The sequence below is a fragment of the Podarcis cretensis genome (assembly GCF_951804945.1).
Source record: "Podarcis cretensis genome assembly, chromosome: 14".
Lineage (NCBI taxonomy): Eukaryota > Metazoa > Chordata > Lepidosauria > Squamata > Lacertidae > Podarcis > Podarcis cretensis.
In genome coordinates this window covers 9,515,725-9,529,989 of record NC_137183.1, presented here as the reverse complement: position 1 = coordinate 9,529,989, position 14,265 = coordinate 9,515,725, and the positions used below count along the sequence as shown (strand labels likewise).

At 46.4% G+C, this 14,265-nt stretch overlaps 1 protein-coding gene across 1 annotated transcript in view; it reads right to left on the bottom strand.

Annotated features, from left to right (window-relative positions):
• TBC1D21 (TBC1 domain family member 21) overlaps positions 1–14,265 on the bottom strand; it is a 40,987-nt gene that overhangs the window by 19,524 nt on the left and 7,198 nt on the right. Inside the window, 5 exon segments of the mRNA XM_079953446.1 lie at positions 583–683; positions 1,294–1,404; positions 7,904–7,933; positions 7,936–7,997; positions 9,006–9,109. Coding sequence (XP_079809572.1) covers positions 583–683; positions 1,294–1,404; positions 7,904–7,933; positions 7,936–7,997; positions 9,006–9,109 — 408 coding nt within the window.

Sequence of the window (14,265 nt, the reverse complement as noted above, 5' to 3'; positions counted from 1 at the left end):
ATGCATTGAGCAGAGGGTTGAGTACAAATTCCAAAGTCCCTACCAGCTCTAAAGTGTTTTGATTCTGGAGACTGTGTGGACCCATAATGGCTAACAGTACCTGATAGAAACCATATCTCTGAATACCAGTTGCTGGAGATCACAAGTGGAGAAACCTCTGTTGTACCTGGGCCCTGCTTGTGGGCTTTCCAGAAGGTTACAACAGAATCCTGGACTAGATCCAGCAGCACTCTTCTTGTGTTCTTACCAGCTGTTGTAGGGTTGGTGAGAAACAAGGAGAAAGGTCTTCTGCACAACAGCATACAGACTGCGGAACTCTGCCACCAAACGCACTATCACTGATGGTCTTTACAGAATGTACTTTTCAGCAAGCATTTAGCATTCTGTTTGAGTCTTTAGTCTCCCTGCTGTATTTTGATTTCTTCTGGTGAGTTCTTTTATGGGCTCCATTCTGATTTTTTGCACATTTCTCGAATAGTTAAAAATATTGCAACCTGCTTTGCACACTTCTTCTTGCAAAGGCAAGGTGCAAATCAATCAATCAATCAACCAACCAACCAACCAATCAACCAACTAACTTACTGTTTTTTGGAGGAAGAACTGGAAGAGCCAGTAGATCTCATGCTCCTTCTCCACAAGTAGGCGGAAAAGCAAAAGCATCTCATGGAAGCCTTGCTGATATTCTGCCAGAGAGCAGAAAGAGTGTGGGATGGGGAGATACAGATGAAACGTTCTGCCCATCACTCTTGTTCTATAATTATTCTAGTTCCCCTTTTTTCAGATAATTCATTGTTACAGCTTGTCCCCAGTTACAACCGACACGCAAGCGCCACTGATGTGGTGCCTCTTATTGTCCTTCCAGGCCAGAGGACACTGCTGTACCAGCCTCCTTTGATTCTGAAGACTTCCTCCCAGGAGAGCCCACATCACTCCCATGCCACAAGTGTGGGATAACCAGTCTCATATAACCAACAAGCTTAAGTCTAATTAATGCATGAAGGGGTTAAGACCATAGAGTAAGCTGTCCTGCCAGACTTAGCCCAGGTCAACCAACCAGGAAATTTTAAACTAAGGGTATGGTAGCCTTAAAAACAAAACAAAAAAATCAACAGTCTACCATGAGACAAGTTGGAAATATAATTGTATTTAAACAACAATTGCATATGCCAGAAATCTGGTCTGGGGAAAATGGGAGGAAAACCAGAAAAAACTAAAATAGCATGGGTTGGGAATGGCATCAGAATTAACCTCTACAAAGGCCAGATATGATGGGATTTTCTGTCATCTACTTACCAGCTTTCACATTGCACACATAGTTTAGCAGAAGGATCTTTTCCAGCTGGCTTTTGTCTACAAGTGTGTTGCCCTGTGCATCTTTGATGTAAAGCCTCTGAACATCAGATTCTGTGGGAAAAGAAATGGCCACATGGAGCTATTGCCACAAACCAAGCCAGAGTACAAGGAGAGAAAGGTGCTGCAACCCCTCTGAGTGATATTGCCAGCTTGCTGCAAGCAAAGACCTGGATTCAATCTCAACCATTCTAATTTATGCTGTAGTAGATGCCAGTGAGCCAGGCAGTACATTCACTTGCTGACTGGCCTAAAGCCATTTGCACATAACAAAATACGTATTTTATCAAAGTAATTGTTGAACTGAAATACAATTAAGAAGAAGTGTATTAATAGTGGAATGCAATTAAGAAGAAGTACCGTATATTAATAGTGAAATAATTATTACGCTCTAACTTAAAATGATTTTTTATTCATAACAAACTTAATAATGCAAACACATGCAACCAGTCCATGCAGAATGTAGGCACCCTATATATAGAAATGAGCAAAGCAGTGATATTTTAGGGAGCAGGCTAGCAGGCGGGGCCCATTACTTACATCACAGGCACCTACACAACACGAAACAATGTTGCTGTATGTAGGTTTTATTTTATTTGTTTTTTATCTTATATTTTGGAAATGTACATCCAGGTTTTTTCCCCGTTAATTTTTTTGGCGCCCCCAAGAGAGTGGGGCCCTAAGCTATAGCTTGTTTAGCTTATACGTAAATCCGGCACTGTTCATCCCCACAGACTGCTCTCCATGAAAGGTGTTGAGTTGAGCTCTGATAGAGACAGAGCCATGAGACAGAGATAGATTTAGGGAGAAGAAAAAGGCTGGAATGGATCTGCGGCTACTGCAACCAGAAGTCCTTCTCCCTTACTGCTACGGTTGAAGCTGATCGCCCTACTGCCACTTCCAGAGACAGACACAGGCAAAAGCTGCAGATTCATTCCAGATCCATTCCAGCTGGGTTGCAACTCTCTATTCCTTCCTCACCATGATTCCCAGTTAGTCAGTTTGCTTTAAAAAACACATTAGCACATGGCTATGTTAGGGACACAGGTGGCGCTGTGGGTTAAACCACAGAACCTAGGACTTGCCGATCAGAAGGTTGGCGGTTCGAATCCCTGCGACGGGGTGAGGTCCCGTTGCTCGGTCCCTGCTCCTGCCCACCTAGCAGTTCGAAAGCACGTCAAAGTGCAAGTAGATAAATAGGTTCTGCTCCAGCGGGAAGGTAAACGGTATTTCCGTGCGCTGCTCTGGTTCGCCAGAAGCAGCTTAGTCATGCTGGCCACATGACCCAGAAGCTGTACGCCGGCTCCCTCGGCCAATAACGCAAGATGAGCGCCGCAACCCCAGAGTCGGCCACGATTGGACCTAATGGTCAAGGGTTCCTTTACCCTTTACCTATGTTATATATGGGACGTGGGTGGCGCTATGGGTTAAACCACAGAGCCTAGGACTTGCCAATCAGAAGGTCGGCAGTTCGAATCCCCGCGATGGGGTGAGCTCCCATTGCTCGGTCCCTGCTCCTGCCCACCTAGCAGTTCAAAAACACATCAAAGTGCAAGTAGATGAATAGGTACCGCTTTGGCATAAAGGTAAACAGCGTTTCCGTGTGCTGCTCTGGTTCGCCAGAAGCAGCTTAGTCATGCTGGCCACATGACCCAGAAAAACTGTCTGCGGACAAATGTCGGCTCCCTTGGCCAATAAAGTGAGATGAGTGCCGCAACCCCAGAGTCGGCCACGACTGGACCTAATGGTCAGGGGTCCCTTTACCTTTATACGTTAGCAACCAATAGAGTTGCTGTCTTTCTCAGGAAAGCAAGAGAAGTTAAAACCGCTCATTTATGTATGCTAATTCATCCACACATTTAGAGGTTAAAGAGTTCATAGTCAAGTGAAGAAACTGATTGTAAAAAAGGGGAGATCTAAAATAAAAAGCAATGAGGCGATTTAAAACAAGACAGGAAATTTCAAAAATCTAATGGTGAAGGTGAGATGTCTTGAAACCCCAAGTGCCCTTGAAGTGCGCATCATTGAGGAACTGCTATCTAACACGTTATCTTTTTCTATAAAAGTGGGAAATGATTTCATTTTAGACCAACTCCTGGGAGAACGATGGGCAGTAATAAAGGGGAACATTTCCCTGGGTATGTGACCTGCTTAAGGAATCCTCTGCTGAGATGGAATATCTATTACTTCTGAAGGTCCCACCTGGGTCCCACCTAAGCTGTAAATCTTTCTCTAGGCTCACTTGGCCAGATTTATGACCATTACATTGATTTGTAACATTAATTCTGCGGTATCGTTTAATATTCTTTTTGTTACACAACTGGGAGACGCTTGCATGGGAATCTGAATATAATCATAATAATCACTTACACGCTGCCTTCCTGTCATTTGTGAGAAAATATACTCTTTGGTGCTTTTGTGGCCTTGGACTTTGGGAACATCATTTTCTAACTCTGACCCCATCTGCACTATGCATTTAAAGCAGTACCGTACCAATTTAAACAGTCATGGCTTACCCCAACGAATCCTGGGAGCTGAGAGTTGTTGGGAGACCCCTATTTCCATTAAAGGTAAAGGTAAAGGTACCCCTGCCCGTACGGGCCGGTCTTGACAGACTCTGGGGTTGTGCGCCCATCTCACTTAAGAGGCCAGGGGCCAGCGCTGTCCGGAGACACTTCCGGGTCACGTGGCCAGCGTGACATCGCTGCTCTGGCGAGCCAGAGCCGCACACGGAAACGCCGTTTACCTTCCCGCTGGTAAGCGGTCCCTATTTATCTACTTGCACCCGGAGGTGCTTTCGAACTGCTAGGTTGGCAGGCACTGGGACTGAGCAGCGGGAGCGCACCCCGCCGCAGGGATTCGAACCGCCGACCTTTCGATCGGCAAGTCCTAGGTGCTGAGGCTTTAACCCACAGCGCCACCTGCGTCCTATTTCCATTACAGAGATACAGTTCCCTGGGAAGAGGGGATTGACTGTCAAACGACACTGAGAAATGTAGTTTTGTGAGAAGACTATAGGGAGTCTCCTAACCACTTTCAGCACCTTGAACTGCAGTTCCCAGGGTTTTTTTGAGGCGGGGGGAGCCATTGTTTAAAGTGGTACAATGCTGCTTTAAATGCACAGTGCAGGTGGAGCCTCTCTCTTATCTCACATATGTGTGCATTAAAAAGGTAAAGGTAAAGGGACCCCTGACCATTAGGTCCAGTCGTGGATGACTCTGGGGTTGCGGCACTCATCTCGCTTTACTGGCTGAGGGAGCCGGCGTACAGCTTCCGAGTCATGTGGCCAGCATGACTAAGCCGCTTCTGGTGAACCAGAGCAGTGCATGGAAACGCCGGTTACCTTCCCGCCGGAGCGGTACCTATTTATCTACTTGCACTTTGACGTGCTTTCGAACTGCTAGGTTGGCAGGGGCAGGGACTGAGAAACGGGAGCTCACCCTGTTGCGGGGATTTGAACCGCCAACCTTCTGATCAGCAAGTCCTAGGCTCAGTGGTTTAGACCAGTGTTCCCCAACCTTGGGCCTCAAGCTGTTTTTGGACTACAACTCCCATCATCCCTCGCTAGCAAGACCAGTGGTCAAGGATGATGGGAGTTGTAGTCCAAAAACAGCTGGAGGCCCAAGGTTGGGGAACACTGGTTTAGACCACAGTGCCACCTGCGTCCTTTATGTGTGCATTACATTTGTATAATTACATTTTGTTAACCCTTTCCTGCCCCTTAACAAGCTCCGGGTGCTCTATTTCAGGTATGGGCAAGCAAAACAGTCTTATGCACACAAAACACAAAGGAGAAGTAGCCCAAGAGTGAGGGAGAAAAGAGACAAAGCCACACTGCTGATACTCATGTGCGAAATATCATGTGAGCAGCAGCCACATGTTTTGAACATCATAGGAATACAGAAAGCTGTGTTATACTGAGTCAGATCATTGCTCCATCTACAGCAACCGGCAGCAACTGTCTCTCTCTTCAAGCAGGGGTCTCTCTCAGCCCCACTGAGATTGAACCTGGGACCTTTTGCAAGGCACAATTGCTCCTTTGCAAATTTGGTAGTGCTATATTTGTATTAAAGTATTTGTAGCAGAGCTCCAATGATTTAAGATATTGTGGAAGACTGGTCTTCAACTAGTCGGTCATGTCTGATCAAAGGTGGGTCACAACAGGAGCTCAACCACCAGGCAAATACAGTGGTAGCTCGGGTTACAGATGCTTCAGGTTACAGACGCTTCAGGGTACAGACTCTGCTCACCCAGAAATAGTACCTCGGGTTAAGAACTTTGCTTCAGGATGAGAACAGAAATCATGCTCTGGCAGTGCGGCGGCAGCGGGAAGCCCCATTAGCTAGGGTGGTACCTCAGGTTAAGAACAGTTTCAGGTTAAGAACAGACCTCCAGGACGAATTAAGTACTTAACCCGAGGTACCACTGTATAGGGTAAAGGTTTCAGAAAGGGGTCCTGGGTCTGAAAAGGTTGAACATACCTGTTTTAGAAGAACCATACTGGATGAACAAGATACAATTTGGAAAAATCAAACAATTGGCTTTAGGGGGATATACAGCTGCCAATTACAAAAAATTACGTATTTTGTTTCTGATGAAGTATGAAATTGGATGCAATCCAGTAGATCTCATGTAATATTTGAAGTGTTTGAAAAAATTGAAATTGTCACGCAACAGTAGCCAGCCTTTGTGTGTGTGTGTGTGTGTGTGTGTGTGTGTGTATGTTCACGTCATATGTAGTCTTAAACTGTTCCTTGTAAATAACTTTTCGTGCTTATCAATTGCTTTTTGGGGTTCCTGTGACCTTACGTGTTGTGTTCTCAAACTTATTCACAATTTTTAAAAATCGTTCTTATCTAAACAGATTTTTATTTTAAAAATTCATTTCAATAACCCAGTCCAGAGGAGAGGCTAAGCCAAACAATGGCTAAGCCATGGCCGTTTGGACAATGTGCTAAGCCAAACTGTGGGTTAGCGCACAAAAAGACAATGGGAGGACTCAAGAAACAGCAACTTGGTTACGACTCTGGAAGACCACACATTCGCACTAAGCCATGCAAACTAAGACAAAGTGTGATCCTGTGGTGATGGAAACCACTGAATCTGCAATGAAGATGACTTCACTATGAACACATAAAGGGTTGTCTTCTTTCCATAGTTTAGCAGTGGTGTGCTGATGGTAAAAAGAATTATCATACCACTCAGAGTTAACGGTGCATTCAGTACCACAATTCTTCATTCCTAATAGGGCTGTAATCCTGTAGAAATGAGGTCTCTTTTCAAGCCAGAGACAACCAATCGTAGTGGTGAGCCTGTGGCCCTCCAGATGTTGTTAGACTCCAAACCCGTCAGTCCCAGCCAGCATGGCCAATGGTTAGGGATGTGAGTTGCACTGCAAAACATTGAGATGGTGCCATGGCAGCTGCCCCAGAATTAGGTGGTTGGAGGTGGCCAGAGATACTTTCAAATTTAACAGACCTTTCTTAGAAAGCTTTGAAAACAAAGACAAGGGTAAATAAAAGCATGCTTATGCTAGACCTACAAGAAATGTGGCTGGTGAAGGGCCATAGTTCAGTGGTAGAATCTGTACTTTGTCTAGGGGTACAGTCTCCAGCAGCTCCAGTGGCGCTGTGGGTTAAACCACAGAGCCTAGGGCTTGCTGATCAGAAGGTTGGCGTTTCGAATCCCCGTGATGGGGTGAGCTCCCATTGCTCGGTCCCTGCTCCTGCCAAACTAGCAGTTCGAAAGCACGTTGAAGTGCAAGTAGATAAATAGGTTACCGCTCCGGCGGGAAGGTAAATGGTGTTTCCGTGCGCTGCTCTGGTTTGCCAGAAGCGCTTAGTCATGCTGGCCACATGACCCGGAAGCTGTACACCAGCTCCCTAAGCCAATAAAGCGAGATGAGCGCCACAACCCCAGAGTCGGTTCACGGACTGGACCTAATGGTTCAGGAGTACCTTACCTTTACCTTTACCAGAAATGTGGCTGGGGAAGGGCCATAGTTCAGTGGTAGAATCTGTACTTTGTTTAGGGGTCAGTCTCCAGCAGCTCCAGTTAGAAAGTTCAGATAGCAGGTCATGAGAAGGACCTCTGCCAAAGATTTGCTGCCAGTCAAATAACATCACCATCGTCACCACCATCAATTTATTATCTATACCCTGCCCATCTGGCTGGGTTTCCCCAGCCACTCTGGGCAGATCCAGCAGAATATTAAAAACACGATAAAACATTCAACATTAAAAACTTTCATAAACAGGGCTGCCTTCTAGTGGCTAGATCTGGGGAAGGCAAAGGATGCCTGCCATATCTTGTTGACCACAACTCCCATCATTCCTGACTATTGGCTGAGGCTGATGGGATTTGGAGTTCAACAACATCTGGATTGGAGGGCATCATGTACATTACCCGCAGCCTTGATGGAGCGATGGTTTAACCTAGAATCAGTCGGTTTCCTAATGCCCATTGATTGCATTTAAGCCACCTAGTTAAAACCCAGATCCCCTTTATTGTGAAAGTTCCCTTCATTTTGATCGCTGCACTCCTGACTACTCACTGATGATGTTTCGCACCTCCATGAAATCCTGTGCTCCGTCTCCAGCAGAGGTTGGATCTTTTCACACATGTTGCACAAAGATTCATAACTTTTCCTGCAAGGAAGTAGGGAAATAGTCAGGCACAGAACAGAATATAAGCCAGTGCCCTCTGGTGGACCCCTCCTCTGTTTGAATTTCCTACACTGCCCAGACTGAAGTGATGTTGTGGGGGCATTGTGGGGATATTAAAAAGGCTGCCACTATCAGCCAGACCTGCAGCTGGGACTTCTGCACTGCCTTGGTGAATTAAGTGCTGCCACTGGGTTTGCTTGTTCCTTCATCTGTTTTCCCAAGACACACTTCTTTGGCCTCCTGTGGGCAAAGGCAGCAGCAGGGGCAGAACAGGAAGCTGGACGACCATCATAGGTGCATCTCTTTCCCCCAGTGCCTTAAAACTTTTAAAAGCAGACACATTCCTCCCCTGTACAAAGGTCTGTTAAAATGAATGCGGCACTTCTTAGGAAAGGAGTCGAGCTGGATGCTTTAGTCGAGATCTCTGCATTGCAGGCAGTTGTATTGCAGTGTCCCTTCACAATTCTACGATTCTGTGATTCTAACTCAGCACACTCTCCAATTTTATTGCTCATGGGATATTTTGGATTTTAGTTCATGCAAAGTTCTTTTGAGGACTGCCCCAAGCTCATATGTGCAGCAGTGGCTGGTGTCCATTGGTTGGTGGGGCAGAAGGCAGGGAGACCAATGGTAAGTGGAGCCAGATCCAAGAAGAGGCAGAGCCACACCCTGATTGGCTGTAGGTAAGAAGACAGGCTGGTGGGCGTGGCTGAGGGAAGAGTCAGACATTGCTCCATTTGCCCTAATGGACCAATCTGAGCTACGTGTGTGTGTGTGTGTGTGTGTGTGTGTGTGTTGTGTGTGTGTGGTGGGGGAGAACAGACCTGTTTCATGTTCTTACTGTCATCTAAGACAGGACTCTATACAATAACTTTATAGTCTCCTTCCAGGGAGGAGACAACAGCCACAGGAAGCTCCTGCCTCCACCCAGCTACAACTAAGTCTAGTGCCATCTAGTGACTAAACTGTATATTGACATTATCCACATACCGCCTCATGCTGTCAACTGTCAGTCTCTCGTCACAGGAACTCCTCCAGGAGTAATAGCCTGTGAGAAACTTCCATGCTTCTGATCTCACAGAGGGATCCAAACCCTGCAACAACAACAAAAGGAGGGCGTGAGGCCAAAAAAAGGTGTGTCAGGTAGCTTACTCATCCATCTCCCCCACCCCCACCAACAACAAGGGTCTATAGCAGGCATCCCCAAATTCAGCCCTCCTGGTGTTTTGGGACTACAACTCCCATCATCCCTAGCTAACAGGGCCGGTGGCCAGGGTTGATGGGAATTGTAGTCCCAAAGCATCTGGAGGGCCGAGTTTGGGGGTGCCTGGTCTATAGTCTGGGCAAGAAGTGAAAGGCTATGTAAGAGACTGAATCCTGATAAGACAGAGGTGCTGTGGCTGAGGTAGTTCCTGTGTCCAAAAATTAGGTGGATGACCTTTCCTGGGAGGGCTTGCATTCCCCCTGAAGGAAACAGCTTCATAGTCTGAGACTACAGCTGGATCCCCCCATTTCACTGGGATGAAATGTCAGAGAATTCCAATGAAAACAGAAACAGGAAATTGTCAATGTTCATTTATTTGTCCTATATTTGCAATATAAATCAACCCAGCCAATACACTGGGTATTCACTGTTGTTGCATTTAGTCTGCAAATGATTACATCCTGCCCACCCTTTGCATTGTGTTTCCTTTGCGCTGGCATGAATGAGTTGGAATAATAAAATAACAATGTAAATTACGTCGTGTAAATTGCACCATAGCAGACGGTGAAAAAATAACGTCCTTTCCAGTGAGAGGTGAACTGCAGTGGAATGGAAACAGTGCTGCATGTACGGAATAAAGGGTGGAATGGAAAATGATGCCTTCTTGCATCCATACCCTCAACAGCTTACCGTATTTTTCGCTCCATAAGACGCACTTTTTTCCTCCTAAAAAGTAAGGGGATATGTGTGTGTGCGTCTTATGGAGTGAATGCAGGCTGCGCAGCTATCGCTGAAGCCAGCCGAGCAAGAGTGAGAGCTGTGCAACACCTCTTGTTCTGCTGGCTTCCCGGCAAAGCAGGAGGAGGAACGGAAGGGAGCACTTACATGGAGCCCCTTCCGTTCCTCCCCCCCCGCTTCGTTGAAGAGGCGCTGTGCAGCTATCACTGAAGCCAGCACAGCAAGAGCAAGAGCTGGGCAGCGCCTCTTGCTCTGCTGGCTTCCCAGTGAAGCAGGATGAGGGATGGAAGGGGCTCTGTAAGGGCTCCCTTGCATCCCTCATCCTGCTTCGCTGGGAAGCCAGCACAAAAAGAGGCACTGCACAGCTCTCACTCTTGCTGTGCTGGCTTCAGCGATACCTGCGCAGCTTGCTCTGTCCCTTCACCCACCTCCCAGAAAAGCCAGCAAGAGCCGCTCTGTCTTTAAAGCTGGCTTTTCTTGTTTTTCTCCTCTAAAAACTAGGTGCGTCTTATGGTCGGGTGCATCTTATAGAGCGAAAAATATGGTAGCTGTGTTTTGATGCCGGCAGAAACTCACCAATAGAATACTTTCACCCAAAGCCAAATTAAAAGCGCTAGAGAATAATTAAACTTGAGTAAGCAATCAGTGGCAATCAAACTGCTTTTCCAGGTAGAAAAGCAACAAGTTCAGAGGTTGAGAATAAGCACTCTCCAAGTCCCAAAGACAGATGCTGTGGTTTAGATGAGAAGGGAAAAGCATGCAGATGTGGAATAACTTGGCAATTTTGATAAAATTACACGAGAGACAAATGGGATCTGCCAAGGTCATGGCACTGGCTAAATTTATCAAGGCAAAGACTAACATTTATGACAGACTGTGGAGCTCTTGAGGGGGGAGAGAGAACATTTTCACAGCTCTCTTCAGAAGTGCTAGGTTTCCCTGGGTTCATCTGGGCTTTGGTGGCTGTATCCTTCCCTTCAATGACGGTGGAAAAGCACTTCTCACCGACTGAAGAAACAACTTTAGAACATGTAGACTGCTTGAAAAACCCCTTGCATGATGAGTGAAACTAATTTGCCAAAGACGTAATAGGGAGATGCAAAATGTTTAAGCTTTTCATCGGATAATTGGCAGATGGATTGGTTGGAGATTACACTGTTGGCTCTCCCATCATTCCTGGCCATTGGCTTATGCTGGCTGGGCTTTATGGGAGCTGAAGTCCAACAACATCTAGAAGGCACTTACATGGAAGCACGTCTCACTGTCTTTAATGTGAATTATTTCAAGGCAACATGTAAAGACCTACATTGGCTCCCAGTACGTTTCCGAGCACAATTCAAAGTGTTGGTGCTGACCTTTAAAGCCCTAAACGGCCTCGGTCCAGTATACCTGAAGGAGCGTCTCCACCCCCATCGTTCTACCCGGACACTGAGGTCCAGCACCGAGGGCCTTCTGGCGGTTCCCTCACTGCGAGAAGCCAAATTACAGGGAACCAGGCAGAGGGCCTTCTCGGTAGTGGCGCCCTCCCTGTGGAATGCCCTCCCACCAGATGTCAAAGAGAACAACAACTACCAGACTTTTAGAAGACATCTGAAGGCAGCCCTGTTTAGGGATGCTTTTAATGTTTGATGTATCATAGTATTTTAATATTCTTTTGGAAGCCGCCCAGAGTGGCTGGGGAGGCCCAGCCAGATGGGCGGGGTATAAATAATAAATTATTATTATTATTATTATTATTATTATTATTATTATTATTATTATTATTATAAAGGATTGGATTGCAAAGGTTTTGATCACACCTATGGTTCTCCAGAAGGGACGCAGGTGGCGCTGTGGGTTAAAGCCTCAGCGCCTAGGAATTGCCGATCGAAAGGTTGGCGGTTCGAATCCCTGCGGCGGGGTGCGCTCCCGCTGCTCGGTCCCAGCGCCTGCCAACCTAGCAGTTCGAAAGCACCTCCGGGTGCAAGTAGATAAATAGGGACCGCTTACCAGCGGGAAGGTAAACGGCGTTTCCGTGTGCGGCTCTGGCTCGCCAGAGCAGCGATGTCAAGCTGGCCACGTGACCCGGAAGTGTCTCCGGACAGCGCTGGCCCCTGGCCTCTTAAGTGAGATGGGTGCACAACCCCAGAGTCTGTCAAGACTGGCCCGTACGGGCAGGGGTACCTTTACCTTTACCTTTATGGTTCTCCAGAAGCTGTTGGAATTCAGCCCCATGAGCTGCAACCAGGGGTCATGGGCAGAGATGGCAGGAGCTGAAGGAGTTCAACAACCATCCATGGGTCTCTCTCTCTCTCTCTCTCTCTCTCTCTCTCTCTCTCTCTCTCTCTCTCTCTCTCTCTCTCTCTCTCTCTCTCTCTCTCTCTCTCTCTCTCTCTAATTTTTATTATCTTTTCTGTTTTACAATTTAAAATACCCATTTAAACATCCTGAAAATATCAGTGGCTTCCCTTCTTCTCTTTTCATGGTTCATTTTACATATCTTAAATCCCTGCATATTTTACAAAAAATAAACCATTCAGTATTCCATTACAGTGGTGCCTCTGGTCAAGAACTTAATTCGTTCTGGAGGTCCATTCTTAACCTGAAACTGTTCTTAACCTGAGGTACCACTTTAGCTAATGGGGCCTCCCGCTGCCGCTGCACTGCCACTGCACGATTTCTGTTCTCATCCTGAAGCAAAGTTCTTAACCCGAGATACTATTTCTGGGTTAGCGGAGTCTGTAACCTGATGCATCAGTAACCTGATGCATCAGTAACCTGAAGCGTCTGTAACCTAAGGTACCACTGTATTACATTCAACAAAACTTATTTACACTTACATTAAATTATCTTAATGCTGCCAACATTTTCAGGTGTACACAATTTCCCCCCATGTATTCAATAAACATTTTCTAATCTTCTCTAAACGTATAGAATCATAGAATCATAGAGTTGGAAGAGACCACAAGGGCCATCGAGTCCAACCCCCTGCCAAGCAGGAAACACCATCAGAGCACTCCTGACATATGGTTGTCAAGCCTCTGCTTAAAGACCTCCAAAGAAGGAGACTCCACCACACTCCTTGGCAGCAAATTCCACTGTTGAACAGCTCTTACTGTCAGGAAGTTCTTCCTAATGTTTAGGTGGAATCTTGTTTCTTGTAGTTTGGAACCATTGCTCCGTGTCCGCTTCTCTGGAGCAGCAGAAAGCAACCTTTCTCCCTCCTCTATGTGACATCCTTTTATATATTTGAACATGGCTATCATATCACCCCTTAACCTCCTCTTCTCCAGGCTAAACATGCCCAGCTCCCTTAGCCGTTCTTCATAAGGCATCGTTTCCAGGCCTTTGACCATTTTGGTTGCCCTCCTCTGGACACGTTCCAGTTTGTCAGTGTCCTTCTTGAACTGTGGTGCCCAGAACTGGACACAGTACTCCAGGTGAGGTCTGACCAGAGCAGAATACAGTGGCACTATTACTTCCCTTGATCTAGATGCAATACTCCTATTGATGCAGCCCAGAATTGCATTGGCTTTTTTAGCTGCCGCGTCACACTGTTGGCTCATGTCAAGTTTGTGGTCAACCAATGTTCTTGTTCTCTTATTCTTTATGTTAAGTTTGCAAGTTGTGCATATTCTGTCAGCTTAAGTTGCTACTCTTCTTTGGTTGGGACCCCGCTCGATTTTCATTTTTGGGCTAACAAAACATGGGCCACAGTAGTGGCATACATAAATAATCTTTTTTGGCTCCTGTGAATTTCCGTTTGGATTATCCCCACAAAAAGGACTCTGTTTTCTTTTTGGGTTTTTTTTTTTTTTTGGAAATGTACTTTTAAACATTTTTTTTTCAATTCATTATGGATTATTTCCCAATACTCTTTTACCCTTTTGCAAGTCCACCACATGTGATAGAACCATCCATGGTTTACACTGTGTGCCTGTGGACAAGACTCACGCTGCTTGAAACGTTTGTGGAGCGTCTGCATGATGATTTCTCATATTTCCAAAGTTTAGACCAGGCTCTGGAGCCAAGTAAGGATTAACAAGTAAGATCCACCCTCTATTGTGTGGGCAGGTAATCCCTCCCCTTACCTGGCCTGGTTTCCCTGGCAACGCTTCCCCCAGGTGGGATTGGACAACTCACTGGGGTAGGCGGGGACCTCCAGGTATCCCACCTGAGGGAAGGCAAAGCCTATGCTGATGGGGCCACTCCAGATCCAGGGCTGCACGCGTCCACGCGGTCATTTCCAAAGTTTAGACCAGGGGTCAGCAAACTTTTTCAGCAGGGGGCTGGTCCACTGTCCCTCAGACCTTGTGGGGGGCCGGACTA